The sequence below is a fragment of the Halichoerus grypus genome, chromosome 8, assembly GCF_964656455.1.
Source record: "Halichoerus grypus chromosome 8, mHalGry1.hap1.1, whole genome shotgun sequence".
NCBI classification, from domain to species: domain Eukaryota; kingdom Metazoa; phylum Chordata; class Mammalia; order Carnivora; family Phocidae; genus Halichoerus; species Halichoerus grypus.
Window position 1 is genome coordinate 38,752,913 of NC_135719.1, and position 21,728 is coordinate 38,774,640.

Below are 21,728 nucleotides of genomic sequence, written 5' to 3' on the forward strand. Positions count from 1 at the left end.
AAAGGAAACACACAACAAAACTAAAAGACAACCTAGTGAATGGGAGAAGATATTTGCAAAGGACATATCTGATAAAGGGTTAGTATCCAAAATATATAAAGAACTAATACAACTCAACATATGTGGAATATACAGAATAGAGCAGAGGATCATAGGGACAGGGAGGGAAAACTGAATGGGAAGAAATCAGAGAGGGAGACAAACCATGAGAGACTCTTGAATCTGGGAAACAAACTGAGGGTTGCAGAAAGGGAGGTGGGTGGGGGGATGAGGTAACCAGGTGATGGGCATTAAGGACGGCATGTGATGTGATGAGCATTGGGTGTTACACGCAACTAATGAATCATTGAACACTACATCAAAAATATTATATGTTGGTTAATTGAATTAAAAAACAAGACAAAACAAAACAAAACAAAAAACAAACAACTCAACACCCAGAACAAATAATCTAATTAAAAAATGGGCAGAAGACATGAACATTTTCCAGAGAAGACATCCGGATGGCCAACATATGAAAAGAAAAGATGTTCTTCATCACTAATCATCAGGGAAGTGCAGATCAAAACCACAATGAGATATCACCTTACACCTGTAAGAATGGCTAAAATAAAAAACAAGTAACAACAAGTGTTAGCGAGGATTAGAGAAAAAGGAACCCTAGTGCATTGTTGGCAGCCACTGTGGAAAACAGTCTGAAGGTTCATCAAGAAATTTAAAATGGAATTACCTTACTATCCAGTAATTCCTCTACTGGGTATTTACCGAAAGAATATGAAAACACTAATAAAAAGAGATAGATGCACCCTTATGTTTATTGCAGCACTATTTGCAATAACCAAATATGGAAGCGGTCCTAGTGTCCAATGACAGACAGATGAATGGATAAAGATGTGGTATATCTTAGATTTGGTGACTTGTTTGTGAACTAACATGTGGTCTATACTGGAGAATGTTCCATGTGTGCTTGAGAAAAATGTGTACTTTGCTGCTGATGAGTGGAATATTTTGTATAAATGTGTTAGGTCCATTTGGTCTGTAGTATTGTTTAAAGCATCTGTTTCCCTAATTAGTTATCTTTCTGGATGTTTATCCATTATTCAAATTTAGATATTGAAATCCCCTACCTTTATTGTGTTGCTGTCATAGTTTCTCTTCAATTCTTTCAATGTTTGCTTCTTATATTTGGGTGTCCTGATGGGTGCCTATGTATTTACAATTGTTATATCTTCCTGGAAAATAGAAAATTGTCCTTTATCTCTTCTGAGTTTTTCACTTTAAGACTATTTAGTCTTATAAAAGTATGGCCACTCTGCTCTCTTTGTGTTATTTGTGTGGAATATCTTTTTTCAATTCTTTCACCTTCATCTTATGTGTGTCCTTAAATCTAAAGTGAGTCTTTTGAGTCTACTGGAGTAGACAGCATATAGCTGGATCTTGCCTTTTGTGTGTCCTTTTATTGGGGAGTTTAACACACTTACATTTACAGTAATTATTGGTAGAGAAGGGCTTACTATTGCCATTTTCTTAATTATTTTCTGTCTTGTAGTTACCTAGTCCCTCATTCTACTCCTGCTGTCTTCCTTTGTACTGCTGATTGTTTTGTAGTAACATGCTTTGATTCCTTTCTCGTTTTCTTCTATGTATCTTCGACAGGTATTTTCTTTATGGTTACCAGTGGGCTTACATATAACATAGTTATAATAATCCATTTTAATCTAACTTCAATTGCAAACAAATATGCTATCCTTTTACTTATTTCCCCAATATTTTATTTTATTGATGTCACAAAATACATTTTTTTATGCATGGAGCCCAATGTGTGGCTTGAACTCACGACCCTGAGATCAAGAGTTGGACGCTTAACTGACTGAGCCACCCAGGTGGCCCACAAAATATCTATTTGTATATTAGGTACTCATTAGTATATTTTTATAGTTACAGTTATTACTATATTTTTATATAGAAATATACAAGTTGTAACCCTCAGTTTGTTTCCTGAGATTAAGAATTCCTCATATCGGGCGCCTGGGTGGCTCAGTTGGTTAAGCGACTGCCTTCGGCTCAGGTCATGATCCTGGAGTCCCAGGATCGAGTCCCGCATCGGGCTCCCTGCTCAGCAGGGAGTCTGCTTCTCCCTCTGACTCTCCCCCCTTTCATGTGCTCTCTCTCTCTCTCTCTCATTCTCTCTCTCAAATAAATAAAATCTTAAAAAAAAAAAAAAAAGAATTCCTCATATCAGTGAGATCATATGATACATGTCTTTCTCTGATTGACTTATTTCGCTTAGCATAATGCTGGAGTGGTGGGGGTGGGAGGGATGGGATAGCTGGGTGATGGACACTGGGGAGGGTATGTGCTATGGTGAGTGCTGTGAATTGTGTAAGACTGATGAATCACAGACCTGTACCTCTGAAACAAATAATACATTATATGTTAAAAAAAAAAAAGAAGATAGTAGGAAGGGAAAAATGAAGAGGGGGAAATCAGAGAGGGAGATGAACCATGAGAGACTATGGACTCTGAGAAACAAACTGAGGGTTCTAGAGGGCAGGGGGGTGGGGGATGGGTTAGCCTGGTGATGGGTATTAAAGAGGGCACGTATTGAATGGAGCACTGGGTGTTATACGCAAACAATGAATCATGGAACACTACATCAAAAACTAATGTTGTAATGTATAGTAATTAACATAACCTAAAAAAATAAAATTAAAAAAAAGAAATATACAAGTTGTTACCAGAAAATTTCTATACTATAATTAATTCTATGTCAGAATTAAAATGATTTACAGCCTCCTTGTTACAGTAATACATCATTCTGTATTACCAGCCAAGCTTTACACAGTTGACCTTTGAATAACATGGGGATTAGGGGTGCCAACCCTATGTACACTTTCGATTACCCCAAGACTTAACTACTAAGAGCCTTCTGTTAACTGGAAGACTTATGATAACATAAACAGTTAACACATATTTTGTATGTTACATGTATTATATACTATATTACTACAATGACGTAAGCTAGAGAGAAGAAAATGTTAAGATTATCATAAGGAAAATACATTTACAGTACCATATGTTTATTTAAAAAATCCACATATAAGTGTACCCATGCAGTACAAACCCATGTTGTTCAAGGATCAACTGGACTTTCATATTGCTGTTTAGCATCCTTTTGTTCCTACTTGAAGGACTCACTTTAGAATTTCTTCTTTTTTAAAAAAAATTTTTTAAAGATTTTTAAAAATAATCTCTACACCCAATGTGGGGCTCAAATTCACAACCCCAAGAGCAAAAGTTGCCATGCTCTACACACTGAGCCAGCCAGGCACCCCTCACTTTAGAATTTCTTGTAAGGCAGGTCTAGTGGTGATGTATTCCCTTAGGTTTTGTTTATCTGGAAAAGTTTTTGCTTCTTCATTTCTGAAGGATAGTTTTACTGGGTATAGTTTTATTGGTTGGCATTTTTTTCTTTTAGTATTTTGAATATATCATTCTATCCCTTTTGGCCTGTGGGGTTTCTGGTGAGAAATCATTGATTTTTATGAGGGTTCCCTTGCATGTGACAAGTCACTTTCCTCTTGCTGTTTTCAAAATTCTCTATTTGTCTCTTTTTTTTTCTTGTTACATTCTTGTGACTTACTTATTTTATTTTATTTTGTTTTATTTATTATGTTATGTTAGTCACCATACAATACATCATTAGTTTTTGATGTAGTGATCCACAATTCATTGCTTTCGTATAAGACCCAGTGCTCCATGCAGTACGTGCCCTCCTTAATACCCATTACCGGGCTAACCCATCCCCCATCTCCCTCCCTCTAAAACCCTCAGTTTGTTTCTCAGAGTCCATAGTCTCTCATGGTTCATCTCTCCCTCCGATTTTCCCCCTTCATTTTTCCCTTCCTTCTCCTAATGTCCTCCATGCTATTCCTTATATTCCACAAATAAGTGAAACCATATGATAATTGACTTTCTCTGCTTGACTTATTTCACTTAGCATAATCTCCTCCAGTCCCATCCATGTTGATGTGAAAGTTGGGTACTCATCCTTCCTGATGGCTGAGTAATATTCCATTGTATATATGGACCACATCTTCTTTATCCATTCATCTGTTGAAGGGCATCTCGGCTCTTTCCACAGTTTGGCTATTGTGGACATTGCTGCTATGAACATTGGGGTGCATATGGCCCTTCTTTTCACTACATCTGTGTCTTTGGGGTAAATACCCAGGAGTGCAATTGCTGGGTCATAGGGTAGCTCTATTTTTAATTTTCTGAGGCACCTCCACACTGTTTTCCAAAGTGGCTGTCCCAACTTGCATTCCCACCAACAGTGTAAGAGGGTTCCCCTTTCTCCACAACCTCTCCCAACATTTGTTGTTTCTTGCCTTGTCAATTTTTGCCATTCTAACTGGTGTAAGGTGATATCTCAGTGTGGTTTTGATTTGAATTTCTCTGATGGCTAATGATGATGAACATTTTTTTCATGTGTCTGTTAGCCATTTGTATGTCTTCTTTGCAGAAGTGTCTGTTCATGTCTTCTGCCCATTTTTTGACTTGATTATTTGTTTTTTGGGTGTTGAGTTTGAGAAGTTCTTTATAGATCTTGGATACCAGCCCTTTTTCTGTAGTATCATTTGCAAATATCTTCTCCCATTCTGTGGGTTGCCTCTTTGTTTTGTTGACTGTTTCCTTTGCTGTGCAGAAGCTTTTTATCTTGATGAAGTCCCAAAAGTTCATTTTTGCTTTTGTTTCACTAGCGTTTGGAGATGTATCTTGAAAGAAGTTGCTGTGGCAATGTCAAAGAGGTTACTGCCTATGTTCTCCTCTAGGATTTTGATGGATTCCTGTCTCACATTGAGGTCTTTCATCCATTTTGAGTTTATTTTTGTGTATGGTGTTAGAGAATGGTTGAGTTTCATTCTTCTGCATGTGGCTGTCCAATTTTCCCAGCACCATTTACTGAAGAGACTTTTTTCCATTGCATATTTTTCCTGCTTTGTCGAAGATTATTTGACCATAGAGTTGAGGGTCCATATCTGGGTTCTCTATTCTGTTCCATTGGTCTATATGTCTGTTTTTGTGCCAGTACCATGCTGTCTTGGTGATCACTGCTTTGTAATATAGCTTGAAATCGGGCAACGTGATGCCCCCAGCTTTGTTTTTCTTTTTCAACATTTCCTTGGCGATTCAGGGTCTTTTCTGATTCCATACACTTTTAGGATTGTTTGTTCCAGCACTTTGAAAAATGTCATTGGCATTTTGATCAGGATGGCATTAAAGGTATAGATTGCTCTGGGTAGCATAGACATTTTAACAATGTTTATTCTTCCAATCCATGAGCACAGAATGTTTTTCCATCTTTTTGTGTCTTCTTCAATTTCTTTCATGAGTGTTCTGTAGTTTCTAGAGCATAGATCCTTTACCTCTTTGGTTAGGTTTATTCCGAGGTATCTTATGGTTTTTGGTGCTATTGTAAATGGAATCGTTTCTCTAATTTCTCTTTCTACAGTTGCATTGTTAGTGTATAAGAAAGGAACTGATTTCTGTGCATTGATTTTGTATCCTGCCACATTACTGAATTGCTGGATGAGTTCTAGTAATTTGGGGGTGGAGTCTTTTGGGTTTTCCACATAAAGTATCATGTCATCTGTAAAAAGAGAGAGTTTGACTTCTTCTTTGCCAATTTGATGCCTTTTATTTCTTTTTGTTGTCTGACTGCTGTTGCTAGGACTTCTAGTACTATGTTGAACAATAGTGGCGAGAGCGGGCATCCTTGATGTGTTCCTGATCTTAAGGGAAAGGCTCAGCTTTTCCCCATTGAGGATGATATTCGCTGTGGGTTTTTCATAGATGGATTTTATGAACTTAAGGAATGTTCCCTCTATCCCTATACTCTGAAGAGTTTTAATCAGGAAAGGATGCTGTATTTTGTCAAATGCTTTTTCTGCATCAATTGAGAGGACGATATGGTTGGTTCTTCTCTCTCCTCTTATTAAGGTGTTCTATCACATTGATTGATTTGAGAATGTTGAAATCACCCTTGCATCCTGGGGATAAATCCCACTTGGTCGTGGTGGATGATCCTTTTAATGTACTGTTGGATCCAATTAGCTAGGATTTTGTTGAGGATTTTGGAATCCATATTCATCAGGGATATCAGTCTGAAATTCTCCTTTTTGATGGGGTCTTTGCCTGGTTTGGGGATTAAGGAAATGCTGGCCTCATAGAATGAGTCTGGAAACTTTCCTTCTGTTTCTATTTTTTGAAACAGCTTCAGGAGAATAGGTATTATTTCTTCTTTGAATATTTGGTAGAATTCCCCAGGGAATCCATCAGGCCCTGGACTCCTGTTTTTTGGGAGGTTTTTGATCACTGCTTCAATCTCGTTCACTGAGCCCATCCCCCACCACAGGCCAGGGCAACTCTGCCCAAACACGGTTGCCTGAGTAACAGTGTGGCAGGCCACGCCCCCAGAAGACAGGCTGGAAAAACAAGAGGCCAGCAACCCTAGGTCCCTAGAAAACAGGTGCATCTTGCTTGGGTTGTGGTCAGTAAGTTGGACTCTGTACATTCCCTCACCGCCCCCTCAACAGAATGACTAGGAGGAGGAACCCCCAAAATAGGAAAGACTCAGAGATTATGACTTATGCCACAGGTTTACAAATGTCTCTGACTTTTGACAAGTTGATTATGTTTCTCTGTGTGGATTTCTTTGGGTTCATTATAGTTGGAGTCTGTGGAACTTTTTGAATCTGGATATCCATTTCCTTCCCCAGACTGGGAAATTTTTAGCTATTATTTCTTTAAATAAGCTTTCTGCCCCATTCTCTCTTCTTTTGGGAGTACCATAATGTGTAGATTGGTCTATCTGATGGTACTGCATACATCCCTTAGGATTTCTTCATTTTTTTTCATTCTTTTTCCTTTTTGTTCTTGTGACCTCATGATTTCAGATGACTTGTCTTTGAGTTCACTCATTCTTTCTTCTATTTGATCAAGCCTGCTCTTGAACTCCTGTACTAATTTCAGTTCAATTATTGTATTCTTTAGCCCTAAAACTTGTTTTTAAAAAATACTTTATTTTATTTTGCTCATGCATCATTTTCTTGAGCTCATTGAACACCTTTATGATAACTGTTTTGAATTCTTTGTCAGTTAATTCATATACCTGTTTCTTTAAGATTGGTTTCTGGAGATTTATCTTGTTCCTTTGTATGGGCCATGTTTCCCTGTTTCTCTGTGTGTCTTATGCCTTTGTGTTGGGATCTGCACATTTGAAAAAAAAAGGTACTTCTTCTAGACTTTACATCCTGACTTTGTAAAAAGAAAGACACCAATCACCTTGGCTAGGAAATCTGGGGGCTTCTGAAACCTTTCTGTGGGTGATGTGACTTCTCTGGGCCTGTGTGTACTATTTCTCAATTAGAGAGTTTTGTTCGTTTCTTTTAGTTTCTTTTTCAGGACATCATAATCTCTTGCTCCCTCTGGTGTCTGTCTGCAACACTGTGAGTTCTCTGGTCCTACAGCAGCAAGCTGCCCTCTCTCTTGTTATCGGGGGCTGCTAGGAATCCAAAGTATGCCAGCTCTCTGTCAGTATCCTGAGTCAGGTGAGACGGGTACAAGACCCTTGGGCAGCCCTCCAAAAAGACAGAATGCCAGACCCACACTCTACTCCTCTCTCCCTCCTAAAGGAAAACCCATGAACTGGGGTATTGTCTGCCAGTGCTGAGCTGTGCTTGCTTGGGGGAGAGGGTGAACACAAGTAAAATGAAACAGTTCTTAGTCTTTTCAATGTGGCTATTCTTGGCTTTGAGATCGCTTGGGGGTACTGCAACATCTTAACTGTCTTCTGGAATTCTCATAATGGTATTTTGGTCCATATACTGTTAAGTTGGTGTCTCTGTAGGGGAATGAAGGCTGGGACTTCCTGTTCTGCCATCTTGCTCTTTTCATTGGTCTTTTTATTGCCTTCCAATGTGCATGTCTAGTCTCCTCAAGGAGACATTTTGAAGCTAGAGACTCACTGTTCTGTGCACTGGGAAGATTTAGGCACAGAAAAGATGCTTAACCGTGCTTCTAGAATGACAGAAGTAATCTGCTTTAACATATTTAAAAACTCTCATGCTTCTTGGAAAATAATACATCTATGTGAGACTTCATCCTAGATCATGCCCATCTAAATGTACTGTTTTTACAGGGCTCCAGATAAATTCCCCAAGAGCTTGTCCCAAAAAATCCTACTTTGAATCTCTACTGCAAGGTATACTTTACAGTGCCACCTGTGCTAATTTATCTTTTGTAAAAATCATAACTCAGAATTGTAGAATTTCTACTCTTCCTCTGGGCATATTGAAATCCAATTTCTTCCCAAAACCTCTCTAATGCTCCAAGTTAGAATTCATTCATTAAATATTTAAGGAGCACCTCTTATGTGCCAGGTACTCTTCTAGGTTGCTTAGGCTCTGTAGATCTATGTGACAGAACTTCTCACAGCTTTTCTTAGTATTTATGTGTGCAAGTTCTTCCTTTCTTAACTGTGGGCTTCTAGAGTGTGTCCAATTTACCTCTGTAACCCTGGCATCTGTACAGTGCTTTGCACATAATTGATATGAAATACAAGAATGCTAAAACAAAGTCTAAGCAGCTAGACAAAAAAAAAAAATTCTTCTAAACCATCTCAGTTTGCTAAAGAACCAAACAGGTTGAAGTGCCTCATTATTAAGTATCTTATAAATCTCACCAGATCTCAATTAATTAGCTTCTTTTATGCTTCCTTCTCATCCTTCTGTAAAATGTGTTGATGACTATTTTCTATCCATTACTTACAGAGTACTGCAAATTAGTGGTCCATATTTTGGTGACATGGATATCAAACCAGTTATCAAGAAAAATGGAAATATATTCAAATGAATTCAAGAAATGTAAAAATCGGGGCGCCTGGGTGGCTCAGTTGTTAAGCATCTGCCTTCGGCTCAGGTCACGATCCCAGGGTCCTGGGATCGAGCCCCACATTGGGCTCCCTGCTCGGCAGAGAGCCTGCTTCTCCCTCTCCCACTCCCCCTGCTTGTGTTCCCTCTCTTGCTGTCTCTCTCTCTGTCAAATAAATAAATAAAATCTTCAAAAAAAAAAAAAGAAACATAAAAATCACCATCCCTAGTCATTTCTACCCTCTGTCTCCCCAAATTAGGAAACACAACCTCCTCTCCCAAGTGTCACCAACGGAGTCACAGCAGTATTAGAACTGACAGCTAGAGAATAAGGAGCCTAAAAGGAACTGTAAAAACCAGGAAGTGCCACGTATAAGGAAAGGAGGAATAAAATGTGTTTGGCAAACAAATGTCCCAGGATTAAAGTTCTGAACTGAGCAAAATAAACACAGAATGTGCTGAAATCAATTGGTTGGGAGATTAAAAGCTATTCTGAGTGTCAAGAAACCATGAGGTCACAAGCAAGGAAATATTACTTAAAGGAAACTCGGGCTTTCAAAGTAGAGGGAGAGGATCAAGCTACTTACAAGCTCTGGCACATGGCAGGCACTTAGTAAATGAGAGCTATTATGAAGAGCTAAGGTCTAGCTCAAATGTCCCTCCTTTGTGACGTCCCAGGCTACAAACGCCTTCCTCTGTGCTCCCACTGTAGTCTGTATAGGCCGCCATCACACTGTTTACTACATGCAATCTGTATATCCATTCCCACTCCTAAAATGGGATTTCCTGGATGGTGGGGATTATATACCATGCTTCTCTGGAAGTGGAAATAGTAAGCACTTAATCATTTTTTAACAGTATTTTTTAAAAGATTTTATTTATTTGAGAGAGAGAACGTGAAGTGAGAGAGAGAGAGAGAGAGAGACTGAGAGAGAGTGTGCATGAGCGGGGGGGAGGGGGGCGGGGAAGGGCAGAGGGAGAAGCAGACTCCCCGCTGAGCAGGGATCCTGATGCGGGGCTTGATCCTGGGACTCCAGGATTATGACCTGAGCCAAAGGCAGACACTTAACCGACTTAGCCACCCAGGCACCCCAGTAAGCACTTAATTATTAAGTGAGAGAATAATAAACTACTTCATATGATATCTCTCAGTAAGAGTAAGTTTTGAACAGAAAATACTGAAGAGCTAGGATAGAAGGTCCTGTCTGTAAATCTTACTCATCCCTTCACATTTCAAAGGCCGTCTTTTTTGTTACCTGCCCTTTTCAAAGTATATTAATGTCTCTTCTTCCATTACCAATATAGAGTAAGTTTCACAAAATAAATTCTTCCAGACGATGCAGCATGCAACATAGTGCTTTTTTTTAAATTTTTCACATTTATTTTAAAATAATTTTAAACTAAGAGATATGTTTCAAAAATAGTAGAGTTCTCTTTGCCTGGTACCCCCTATTGTTAACAAATTACAAAACCATACTGTAATTATTGAAAGCAAGAAATTAACATTGAGTCAATAAAATTAACTACTTTGTAGACTTACATGAATTTCCCAGTTTTCCCACTAATGTCCTTTTCCTGGTGTAGGACACCACAGTTCATTTACTTGTCAGTACCTCCTCCAATCTGTGAGAGTTCTCTACTCTTTGTCTTTCATGACATTGACACTTTTGAAAAGTAGCAGTTAGTTATTGTGTGGAATGTCTCTCAATTCGGGTTTGAGAGACCTAGGTTTGACTCTCAGCTCTGTGACTTTCAATCTCTGTAGTCTTGGGCAAGCCAATTTCTCTGGGACTCAAGTTTCCTTGTTGGTAAAATGGGATAATACTGACTTTGTGTTTTAAAAAATTAAATGAGGCAATATATGTTAAAATGTCTGGAATATAAGGCCATACAACAAATGCTAAGTCTTTTCTCCTTGTCCTTGCCTTTCAACTATTTTGAGTAGAATTTTGTGCTAAAATGTCTTACCCATATTTTAATGCCTTCTTTTATAGATAAAACCAAATCAAATTTAGCCCTCAGGTGATGACTCAGGGTCATCATGATAAATAGCCACTACTGTACTGTGTAAACAGTTCTAGGTCTGTGCCTATGTTCTCTCTGTTGACCCCTCTCATCATCTATATGCCTGCCTGGAAGGGCCTCATCATTCCCTTTCTGATTCTCAGCTTGAGATGTTGGGGATCCACTTCTTCTCTCATATATTCATCAATGATATACTAAATCTACTAAGTGGCAGGCACTATGTTAGGATCCGGAAGAGGGTGATAAGTTATCTCCTATCCTTGTTGATTTTATGGCTAATGGGGAAACAGACAAGTAAATAGTTAATTCAATGTGATCAATTCTATGAATGATTTAATGCCTAGGAGCACATAAAAAAAATTCCTAACCTGGACTTGGGGAGAGTCAGGTTAGGGAAGGTTTCATGACGAAGATGCCATTATGTTTCAGTTAAGTCTGCAGAATGTACAGAAATTAACCAGACGGAGAGATGGAAGAGGAAAGAGAGCAAAAGGCATGTAGTTTAGAAACAGGTATTAGAACTGTGTGCTGAGCAAAAGTAAATCGGTTCTGAAAAATAAATCTCCTGTGTTGTAAACTTGCAGCTTGAGAGAGATTTTGTGCCAATACCTCAGGGGCTCAGAAACTTCACCAGGAAACTTCTGGCCCCAGGGTTGTGTTCTGGAGGCTGCAGTTGACAGACCTAAACCTTTGGATATTATACTGAGCTTATCTCTTTCAACATCTGTGAACTGAAGTAAAATTTAAGGCTACAATTGGCTGCTTGTTTCTGTTTCAAAAGTATAACAGGTTTGTCCCTTTTTGACAGAAGAGTTTCTTGCTTCAAAAAAATAGATATCAAGGGCCATCAAAAAGTCCTTTATGAACTACCCTTCTAACTGAGTTGGCAAGAGAGGTTTTGAGGCTTTCAAGCTTTCTTCCCTTCTATAGCACTCATTCCTGTGGGCTCAGAGGTTTGGCTTGGAGTCCAACTGAATCCGAAGCCCCCAGTCTAACCACGTAAATCTGTGAACTTGGCAGCAAGTGTTACAAGTATATTATCTGTTAAATACTGGAAGTTAGGAGAATCTAATATGAGATTGTCAAATTAAGAGGTTTCTTTGCTAGTTCCTAATTCACTCTCCCCCATCATCTTCACTTTTTTTCATCTGGAGGGTAAATAAGCTGAATTCTTTTAGTTTTCTCCACAGGGAATATTTCCCAAACCTTAACTGCTTCTAACTCAAAGCAGTAATATTACATACCGTCAACTGGTGTATCAGGAGGTCCATTAAGAAGGTAATCTTGTTACTAAACAGAACATCGGTGCAATTTTCTGAGCAGTTATTGCAGGTGAGGTTGTAAACGTTGATTGCATTGCAGAGAGACCTAATAGGAGAGAAACACCATTTGTAAAACTTGAGCAGCTTTTCTCTACACAATTTAAAATACATAAAATGAATGGTACAAAAGCAACAGGTACAGGATGGAAATCACTCTGAAAAAAAAAAAAAGCCAAATATTAAGTACAAGGCCCATCAGCTAGATATAAAAGCTTATAATTTTTTATCCAAAGGCAGGTGTTTGTTAGCATCTAATACTTGCCTCTTACCAATTTCTTAGTTACATAGCAGATAATGGAAATGTATTTAATAGTCTATCTGATAATGTCTTTTTTAATTTAAATTTTACTTAGTTAACATATAGTGCAATATTGGTTTCTGGAGTAGAATTCAGTGATTCATCACTTACATACAACACTTAGCGCTCATCAAACAAGTACCCTCTTTTTAAAAAAAAATTTTATAAAGATTTTATTCATTTATTTGAGAGAGACAGAGATAGTGACCGAGATAGCGAGATAGTGCACAGTGGGGAGGAGAGGGAAAAGCAGGCTCCCCACTGAGCAAGGAGCCTGACTCAGGGGTTGATCCCAGGAACCTGAGATCATGACCTGAGTCGAAGGCAGACGTTTAACTGACTGAGCCACCCAGGCACCCCAACTATTTTTTTTTTAATATTTCTTTATTTGAGAGAGAGAGAGAGAGAGAGAGAGAGAGAGTGCACCAGCCAGGTGCTGCCCTATAAAAATAATTTTTAAAATAATTGTAATAAATTTGGAAAAGACAAGGACAAAGAAATAGTAGAACATTATCAAGGAATTGTTTAAGACTGTTGAATCACAGACCTGTACCTCTGAAACAAATAATACATTATATGTTAAAAAAAAAAAAAAAAAGAAGACGATAGCAGGAAGGGAAAAATGAAGGGGGGGAAATCGGAGGGGGAGAAGAACCACGAGAGACTATGGACCCTGAGAAACAAACTGAGGGTTCTAGAGGGGAAGGGGGTGGGGGGATGGGTTAGCCTGGTGATGGGTATTAAAGAGGGCACGTACTGCATAGAGCACTGGGTGTTATACGCAAACAATGAATCATGGAACACTACATCAAAAACTAATGATGTAATGTATGGTGATTAACATAACATAATAAAAAAAAGAAAACTATCAAGAAATAATTTGGTATTTGTACTTCTGGTCTTTGCTCCCCCTATTCTTATAAATGTACATTTATTTAACAAATACATAATGAATATTTCTCCATGACATTTAATATTCTGTAATAACCGTCTTCATTTTTTTTTTTTTTTAAAAAGCAGCAGAATGCTTTCTTACTCAGAAGATTAAAAGCTTACAAAATCTTAGGGTGCCTGGCTGGCTCAGCGACAGGAGCATGAGACTCTTGATCTCAGGGTCACAAATTCGAGCCCCACATTGGGTGTAGAGATTACTTAAATAAAGATAAGCTAAAAAAATTAAAAAGCTTACAAAATCTTAGATGCTTAAACCACAGAACTGATAAAACCAGAGTTTCTCTGACTGAAGCAGAAGTGGGGAACCCAGGGCCCTACTCTGTTCCCTCCTCTCAAAAAGCCTTGAAGGGTTCTCCAGAGACCTGAGGGTGTGTTCCCATGAAGTGCAGTAAAAACTACCGAGCTTTGATGTAATTACAATTTACCTTTGTAACTTTTTGACTATGAATGACAACCATAGTACAACATGCACAAAAAGGGTATATGGTAAAAAGCATCTCCCTCTTATGTCCCTCAGCCACCCAATTTCCCACCTTAGAAATCACCATGGTTGGGGCGCCTGGGTGGCTCAGCTGTTAAGCATCTGCCTTCGGCTCAGGTCATGATCCCAGGGTCCTGGGATCGAGCCCCGCATCGGGCTCCCTGCTCTGCGGGAAGCCTGCATCTCCCTCTCCCACTCCCCCTGCTTGTGTTCCCTCTCTCGCTGTGTCTGTCAAATGAATAAATAAAATCTTAAAAAAAAAAAAAATAAAGAAATCACCATGGTTACTAGCTTACATATCCTTCCAGCCATAATTTATGCATACTGAAGAGATTTTTCCACCATACAAATATTATCATACAAAATTTGGAGGTTGAACTGAGTTGAAGCCATCTTCCTGTGGCTCTCAGCTCTGGTTGCAATTAAACAAGATTTGGAAATACGAGGCTTTCCTGCAGCAGCATTCTAGGTTCCATTTTCCAGCTTCTGGGTGTCAAGAACCAGTGGGATTGTGCTACTTTGATTTCCTAATCTCTGATCTGTACCCGTTCTGTGGTTTCCTGGGTGTGAGAGACAATTGTGTATGGCATTAAGTTATTTCCTTCCCAACTTGTGTTGGCCTCAGAGGGAGCAGTGCCCCCAGTGGATATGTTTGATATTGTTCTGGAGTCAACCCAGAGGTCTACAATCGCTTCCAACAATTTTGTAAGCATCTACTATTTTAAATTTCTTTTCTCATTAAAATACTTATACTGAGAAATACTGCACGATTTTAAAAGGGTGAACAGTGTTATACTAAGGATATGACATTTTCCCCCCAATCAATCCCTTACTATTTTTGTGTTCAACTTTCAATGTTACAAATAATGCTGTTATAATAGTCTTTTAGTTACAAGCCACAGGAAGAAAGCTCTGGATGACTTAAACAGAAAGGAAATTAATTGATAGGTTATTGGGTATATTGTAAGATTTAGAAAACACAGGCACAGAAGTTACATGGCCAGGACCAATACCCAAATCACACAACACTACATAGATCTGATGAAAAACCAGTAGGCACCATATGCCACAGCCTGAACTTACACTGTGACTTTGGACGCCAGATGCAGCTGTCTCCAATTGTCAAAAGAACAGAGTTTGGGATCTCCTTCTTTATCAGCTTCAGAGTGGAAGCCTGGAATAGGTATACTGGGTTGTGAAGTTTAGGTCTCATGCCTATATCCTAGACACAATGAAAACCGGGAAGCAATTCTCAGGTTCTATAGTAGGAGGGCCACCTTATACGCTTGGGAACTCAGCAGACATAGGATGTGCTCAATGGCACAACTCGTGCTCATAACAGCTGTACCAAAAATATCATTCTGGTTCCTTGGGATAAATTTCCAGGAATGACAATTTGGGTAAAAGGATATGAACATTTTTAAGATTTTTTTTAAAGATTGTTTTTATTTATTTGACAGAGAGAGAGCACAAGCAGGGGGCGCAGAGGGAGAGGGAGAAGCAGATCCCCCACTGAGCAGGGAGCCTGATGTGGGGCTCGATCCCAGGACCCTGAGATCATGACCTGAGCTGAAGGCAGACGCTTAACTGACTGAGCCACCCAGGCACCCCCATTTCTAAGATTTTTGATAGACAATTGATAAATCCAAATTGCCCTCCAGAAAAAAAAATATTTTAAACTGACTTATACTCCCCAAAAAAGAGTTTCTCCATGCTTTTACCAAAACTGAATAATCTCATTAAAAAAATCTTTACCAATTTGACAGCTAAAAATAGTATTTTTAAGGATTGCATTTCTTTTATTACTAGTGTGATTAAAGACCTTTACATGTGCTTATTGGCCACGTGTATTTATATTTTCTTGAGTTATCACTGTGTACCTTTTACTCATTTTTCTATTGGGGGAGGTTTTTCTTTTTCTTACTGATTTATAAGGCTCTTCACCAATAATAAAGATGTTAACCTTTGATCACTGTATGTTGAAAATAAATATTCCAATTTGTTGTTTATCTAAACTTAATTTTATCATAAAGAATGATTTCATTTTTATTGGTTAAAATCTGTCAAACTTTCCTTTAGTGCATCTAAATTTGTGTCAGACTTAGGACTTCCTACTTCAAGATTTTAAAAATATTCTTTTAAATTTTCTCTTGGTACTTCCATAGATTTCACATTTAAATCCGTGATATAAAACTGATTGTGGGATAAAGTATAAGGGAGGGATTTATTGGATTTTTTTCAAAATGAAGCTGCCATCCATACTCATATTTTTGTTAATTATTCTTGTCCTCTAAACATTTTTTATTGGAGGTTTTTATCTTTTTCTTAATGATTTAGAAGCGTTCTCTCATAAATATAGCAAAGGGTTAATACATGTTAGTATTTTTTCCAGTTTATCCACTGCCTTTCATTTTGCTCGTTATTTTTACACTATGTTTTTATGTATTGAAGTGAAACAATTTTATGTAGTCTAACAATTTTTTTCTTTGTGGTTTTATTTTTTCTTCCCTTTCTTTGATCATTTAAAAAGTTCTTCCTCATTATGAGATGGGGTAGCTATACATTTGTATCCAGCCCTTTATATTTATTTTTTCTTGAATTATCACTGTGTGTAGTAATTTTAGGGTTTTATAATTCACTATCAAATCATTTGGAATTTATTTTGGCATGTGGTGGGAGCCAGAAGCCTAAATTTACCATCCCCCCTCCTTTAATAAGTTATTGAAAAATTCACCTTTTCTCTACTGGCTTGAAATGGTATCTTTATCATAAGTAAATACAGGATATATTCCCTGGTTTCCTACTCTAATTAATAATTTTGTCAAGCATTGTGCCATATTACATGGTTTTGTGTACTGTAGCTTTATAGTAGGATTAACATATAAAATTGTAGATCCCTAAAAACTTAAAAAAATAAGGGTATTACATTTAGAATGACATATGGAACCTTATAGCTTTATAATTGTATCCTACTTTTCCCTTTGGCTTTTATCTATAATTTTTATAACCTTGATTTTTAATTTCTATTTTTCTGTTTTATTCAATAGACACAACCTGTCTACAATTGTTTGTAGAATATCATAAAGCATCAATAAACATACCCATAAAAAACAAGGTATAAGATTTTGTCCTAATGCTGTCTGTACTTTAAAGAAAACACATTTACTGGTAAAGTGTGGAATGTGCATCTATATCATCTTTTGCTCACAAAATTCCCCCAAGAAACTTCTACAAAGAAACTACTTTCTGATGAGAAAAAAGGGGGGGGGGTACCAAAAATCTCAGGGTCAGGAAAAACTTGTCCACTCAGTAAAACTTGTTTGACAGACAACCTCTATTTGAAAAGCACCTGTCTTAGAAAGATCACTTCTTTGAACCCAGCCTGGGTGGTCTGCTCAAGGAGCTTTCCCTGTAATTTAAAACTCAAATGACTAGAAGCACTTTTTAACATCAAACATAAAGCCCCAGATTTTAAAAGTATCTTCTGAAAAGACATTAAAATCTTACTGTCCATTCTGTCAAAAGTATACTGTGGCTGGGCTGAAATAAGGGCTTTGTGTCCCAAATGATCATGGCTACGTGAATGAATCTTATGTCAGTGAGTCTTCTCACTGAACATGTTGCCTCTGAAGAACAGAGGACAGAAAAGGAATCACAAGACTGGGTATTTTGGCAATAAGTACAGTAACAAATTTACATACAAAAAGGACAATAGTAGAAAACAAGTGTAGTACAACTCAGACATTAAGATTAGTACTTACACATTATGAAATAAAGAGAAAAGCCCCAGGTGGTTGTAGCCTAAGAGGCTTTGATATTATAACTTAGGAAGTACATAGTTTACTTTATATCCTTATGCAGTTTGCAGTAGTTAAGACTTTTCAGAAAATACTGTTCACCAAAATCCACTGTCTTACACCTGTGTCAAGACAGCAGACGTTTAAAAACAACTGCCATGGGCATTTTAAAACCAGAGCCCCGATACATATTATAACTTACCAAATTCCTTTGTGCATTAGCATTTCATAAACGATATACAGTTACATACATAGGGGAGAGTGAATGACTCTACATTCCTGCAGAGCAAACATCTGTGCCAAGTAGGCACAGCAAGTAGAGTCCCATCAACAGAGCTGCAAAGAGAAACTGGAAATTTTCGTGAATTACTCTTTCAACCTGATGTGGGTAAGTGTGGGAATGTGACAGATCCTCACAAAACACAGAGGATGGTTAGCAAATGACACAGAATTTGCCTGATGCAGGGCTCAATCTCACGACCCTGAGATCACGACCTAAGCCGAAACCAAGTGTCTGATGCTTAACTGACTGAGCCACCCAGGCGCCCCTAAAATAATTTCCTTCGATAGTATTAAAAAGAGTTATCTGAAACTAGGGAGATCCGACTGCAGTTAGAATTCTAATGCCTTAACTGGACTCACCAAGTGAGTGGCTGCCCACAGAATGAAGCCTGTGATCTAGGCTTGGCCTTGCATGAGTGGCCCACCTGAGAACTGCACGAGACAATTCTTGAGGCTGAAAACTGAGACTCCTGTCGAACGACTGAGAACTCTATTCCATTACACAATTACTCGAAGTTACTTTTGGATAAGGTCCTTTTTTTTTTTTTTTTTTTAAGATATTTATTTATTTATTTATTTGAGAGAGAGAAAGTGCAAGAGGGAGCACAAGCGGGGAGGAGAGGGAGAAGCAGGCTCCCTGTAGAGTAGGGAACCTGATGTGGAGCTGGATCCCAGGACCCCTGGGGTCATGACCCGAGTGGAAAGCAGATGTTTAACTGACCCAGGCGCCCCTCTTCTGGATAAGGTCATTGCCTGATTGCTCCTCTTTGGAGCCATCACAGTGTGCAGTACCAAGTTGGCTGAGCACAGAGATGTCTAATGAAGGGACAACTGTCTTCCTTGTTTCAAGCAGAATATATAAGAATATATAACTATGGAATACATTAACATTAATTACCTACACTTTCCACTATTCTATTTTTAAAACAGTCATTAGAATGAGTAGAAGTAGGAACCATGCCACCTACTTAAAGATAAAATATCTTACGAAAGCATAGTGATATTTCAGATTCAAATTCAGGATTAAGGGATCTTTTTTTCCCTTTAAATTCTTCTATATAATAGCTCTCTATCTTTTCTTTGACACTGAGAATCTTGGCCCTCAAAGGTATCAAGGATGACAGAATTAGAATATCCATTAAGTACTCACTTGCTTTATGCTACAACACACAACAGTTTCAGAAAAACAATTAATAGTACCACCACTAATTATAATTACTAAAAACAGTTAAAACATATTTTGGCATATGCCATAAGCATTCCTCACCTCCAATGAGGTTGTATTAGCTACACTATCAGATTATCAGCTACACTATAGTCATTTCCTAATATACTCTCCCTCAATTTTTTTCTTTCAGTAGTATTTATTGCCACAACCCACTCTGCCTGACCCAGTGATTGGCATGAGGGAAACGGTCAAAGTCAGTCTCTACCCTGGAGGGAGCTTCTAGCCTCCTGGGGAAGCTGCAAAAGGCACAGAAGCTTCATGCTGAGGGGCAGTTCTGCAGATGGCCACAAGCTAGAGGTCAGGTCAGGGAAAGCTTCCTGAAGATGGCGGCCTTGGGTCTGACCAGACCCTGGGAGCCCTGAAAGATCATGTGTGTCTGGGTCCACCTGCAGCATGGAGGCTGATGGATGGTCCTATGTGAAGTAGTACCAGGTAATCAGCAAGAACCATGAGGCGGTGCCCACCAACTTCTTCAAGGTACTGATCCTGGAGGCAGCAGGCAGGCAAACTGAACTCCACTCCCTATGTGATGCCCGATGCACCTGTGGACTGTTCAATATTGACATTCTTGTGACCACAGAAAAGGTGAACCTGTGACAGAATTTGGGAAGGCTTTTGCAGTGGATAATGGGACATTTGGATCAGCATGAGCTGTGGATGAAGAGGAAATTTGGAGCTGTGAAGACTTGTCTAAACCCACACTGCCTTTCTTGCTCTTGCTCCATCTGTCTGATGCCAGAACACTTGGGGTGGGCAGGGCTAGTGAGGGAGCCAACATTCAGGAACAACAAATCTCAGCTCAAGATGGGGGGTCTTCCAGGGATGCTAATAATGCTGCTTGACCAAACGATCTTCCCTGTGGGGATATAAATTATATATACTCTATACTTCAGTTTGCATTAAAACTCAATGTAATAAATAATCACAAAGGATTTTTGCATTGCATATCACATTCTACAACATGACATTTTGATAAAACCAAAATTAATTTTTAAATTAAACTATTTTCCTAATTATAATGATGCCCAGAGCAAGGAGTAAGAAATCTTCAACTAGATGTGTTATCGCAAGGGTTTCTTTTCTTAATTGGTCAATTTGGTACAATAAGAATTGGCAATTTAATTATTCCACAGAGACATATTCTAATTTTAGATGGGAAAATCAGATATATCTTAAGTACCAACCTAATTAAACTTTCTTCATTTCCTAAAATTAACCTCCCACTGAGAAGGTGTTATGTTTCAAAGATTAGAATAATACATTTAAAAATGTAGGGTGGGCATCAAATTAAAACATTAATTCTAAAGTCTAGTGCTAACTCTGTCTTGTCCTGGAACAAGACAGTTACCATTAGCCAGTCTTCAGATATGTTCGTAAGTAGGATCTGGTTATGCAATTTTAAATTCACAATTAAACATGCGGGCCCTGGAGAAGACCCCAGGTGGTTTGCAGTGTTAAACAGCAGATTAAAGTCGACAAAACTAATTTCTTTACTTTAATCTTATTAGTGGTACAACAGCTGTCAACTATAACCGTCTCTATGCAGCCTTTTGAGACACAAACAAAATGCCTCAATATGTCAAATGGAGAAGAGTTATTTATCAATCACTATGGCTAATTAGCTTGTAAAACAATTTTTTACTTTTATTGTCTTAGGGAAAGTTACTTACTTTTAGTAAACCTTGATCTAAAAATATTTAGAATTATATTAAAAGAATTCTGCTTAGAAATAAGGAATTGTTTATTAACAATGGGCTGTCTTCCAGATTTCACCCACACTGGCAAATACCATCTTATTAACACTTCCTGAGGGCTATCATGTAGTGGACACATGAGGTGGCACGTGGTTTCCAACTCCCTAGTATCGATTATCAGTTACTGATGGCAAGTAAACACTATGAGAAATTTACTCCATGTATGTCACCTGATTTAAGTTCTGAAAAGGGTATTTAAGGTAACAATGAAACGTTTTATTTATTTTTTCGACTTCATTGCTAGATCTTCCCTGAGCATTTTCTCTTATACATACAAATCATTTTAAGTGGTTTTGGTTTCTGTTTCTTAATTTCTGTTAGATCAGTTCCTCTTGTCCCTCTTTGACTCCTAGAGGTGGGAAAAATGATTTTTTTTTTTTTTCAGGTACATTTCCTGTACCTACACCAATGAGCTACTACCAAAAATCCTAAACTGAAAATCCAAAGCCAATCAAACAGTATCTCCCCCACCAAAAGTCAAAAACTAAACAACAAACAAATAACAACAACAAAAAAACCTCTGTCCGCAAATGGACTTCACAGACATATTCAGAACATTCCATCCCAAAGCAACGGAATACACATTCTTCTCTAGTGCCCATGGAACATTCTCCAGAATAGATCACATCCTAGGTCATAAATCAGGTCTCAACC

At 38.2% G+C, this 21,728-nt stretch overlaps 1 protein-coding gene across 6 annotated transcripts in view; it reads right to left on the bottom strand.

Moving 5' to 3' along the window:
• SCAPER (S-phase cyclin A associated protein in the ER) overlaps positions 1-21,728 on the bottom strand; it is a 529,442-nt gene that overhangs the window by 123,452 nt on the left and 384,262 nt on the right. For all 6 annotated transcript variants that reach the window (XM_078079039.1, XM_078079040.1, XM_078079036.1 and 3 more), the window contains one exon: positions 12,203-12,326. In XM_078079039.1, coding sequence (XP_077935165.1) covers positions 12,203-12,326 — 124 coding nt within the window. The remainder of the gene's footprint in view (positions 1-12,202; positions 12,327-21,728) is intronic.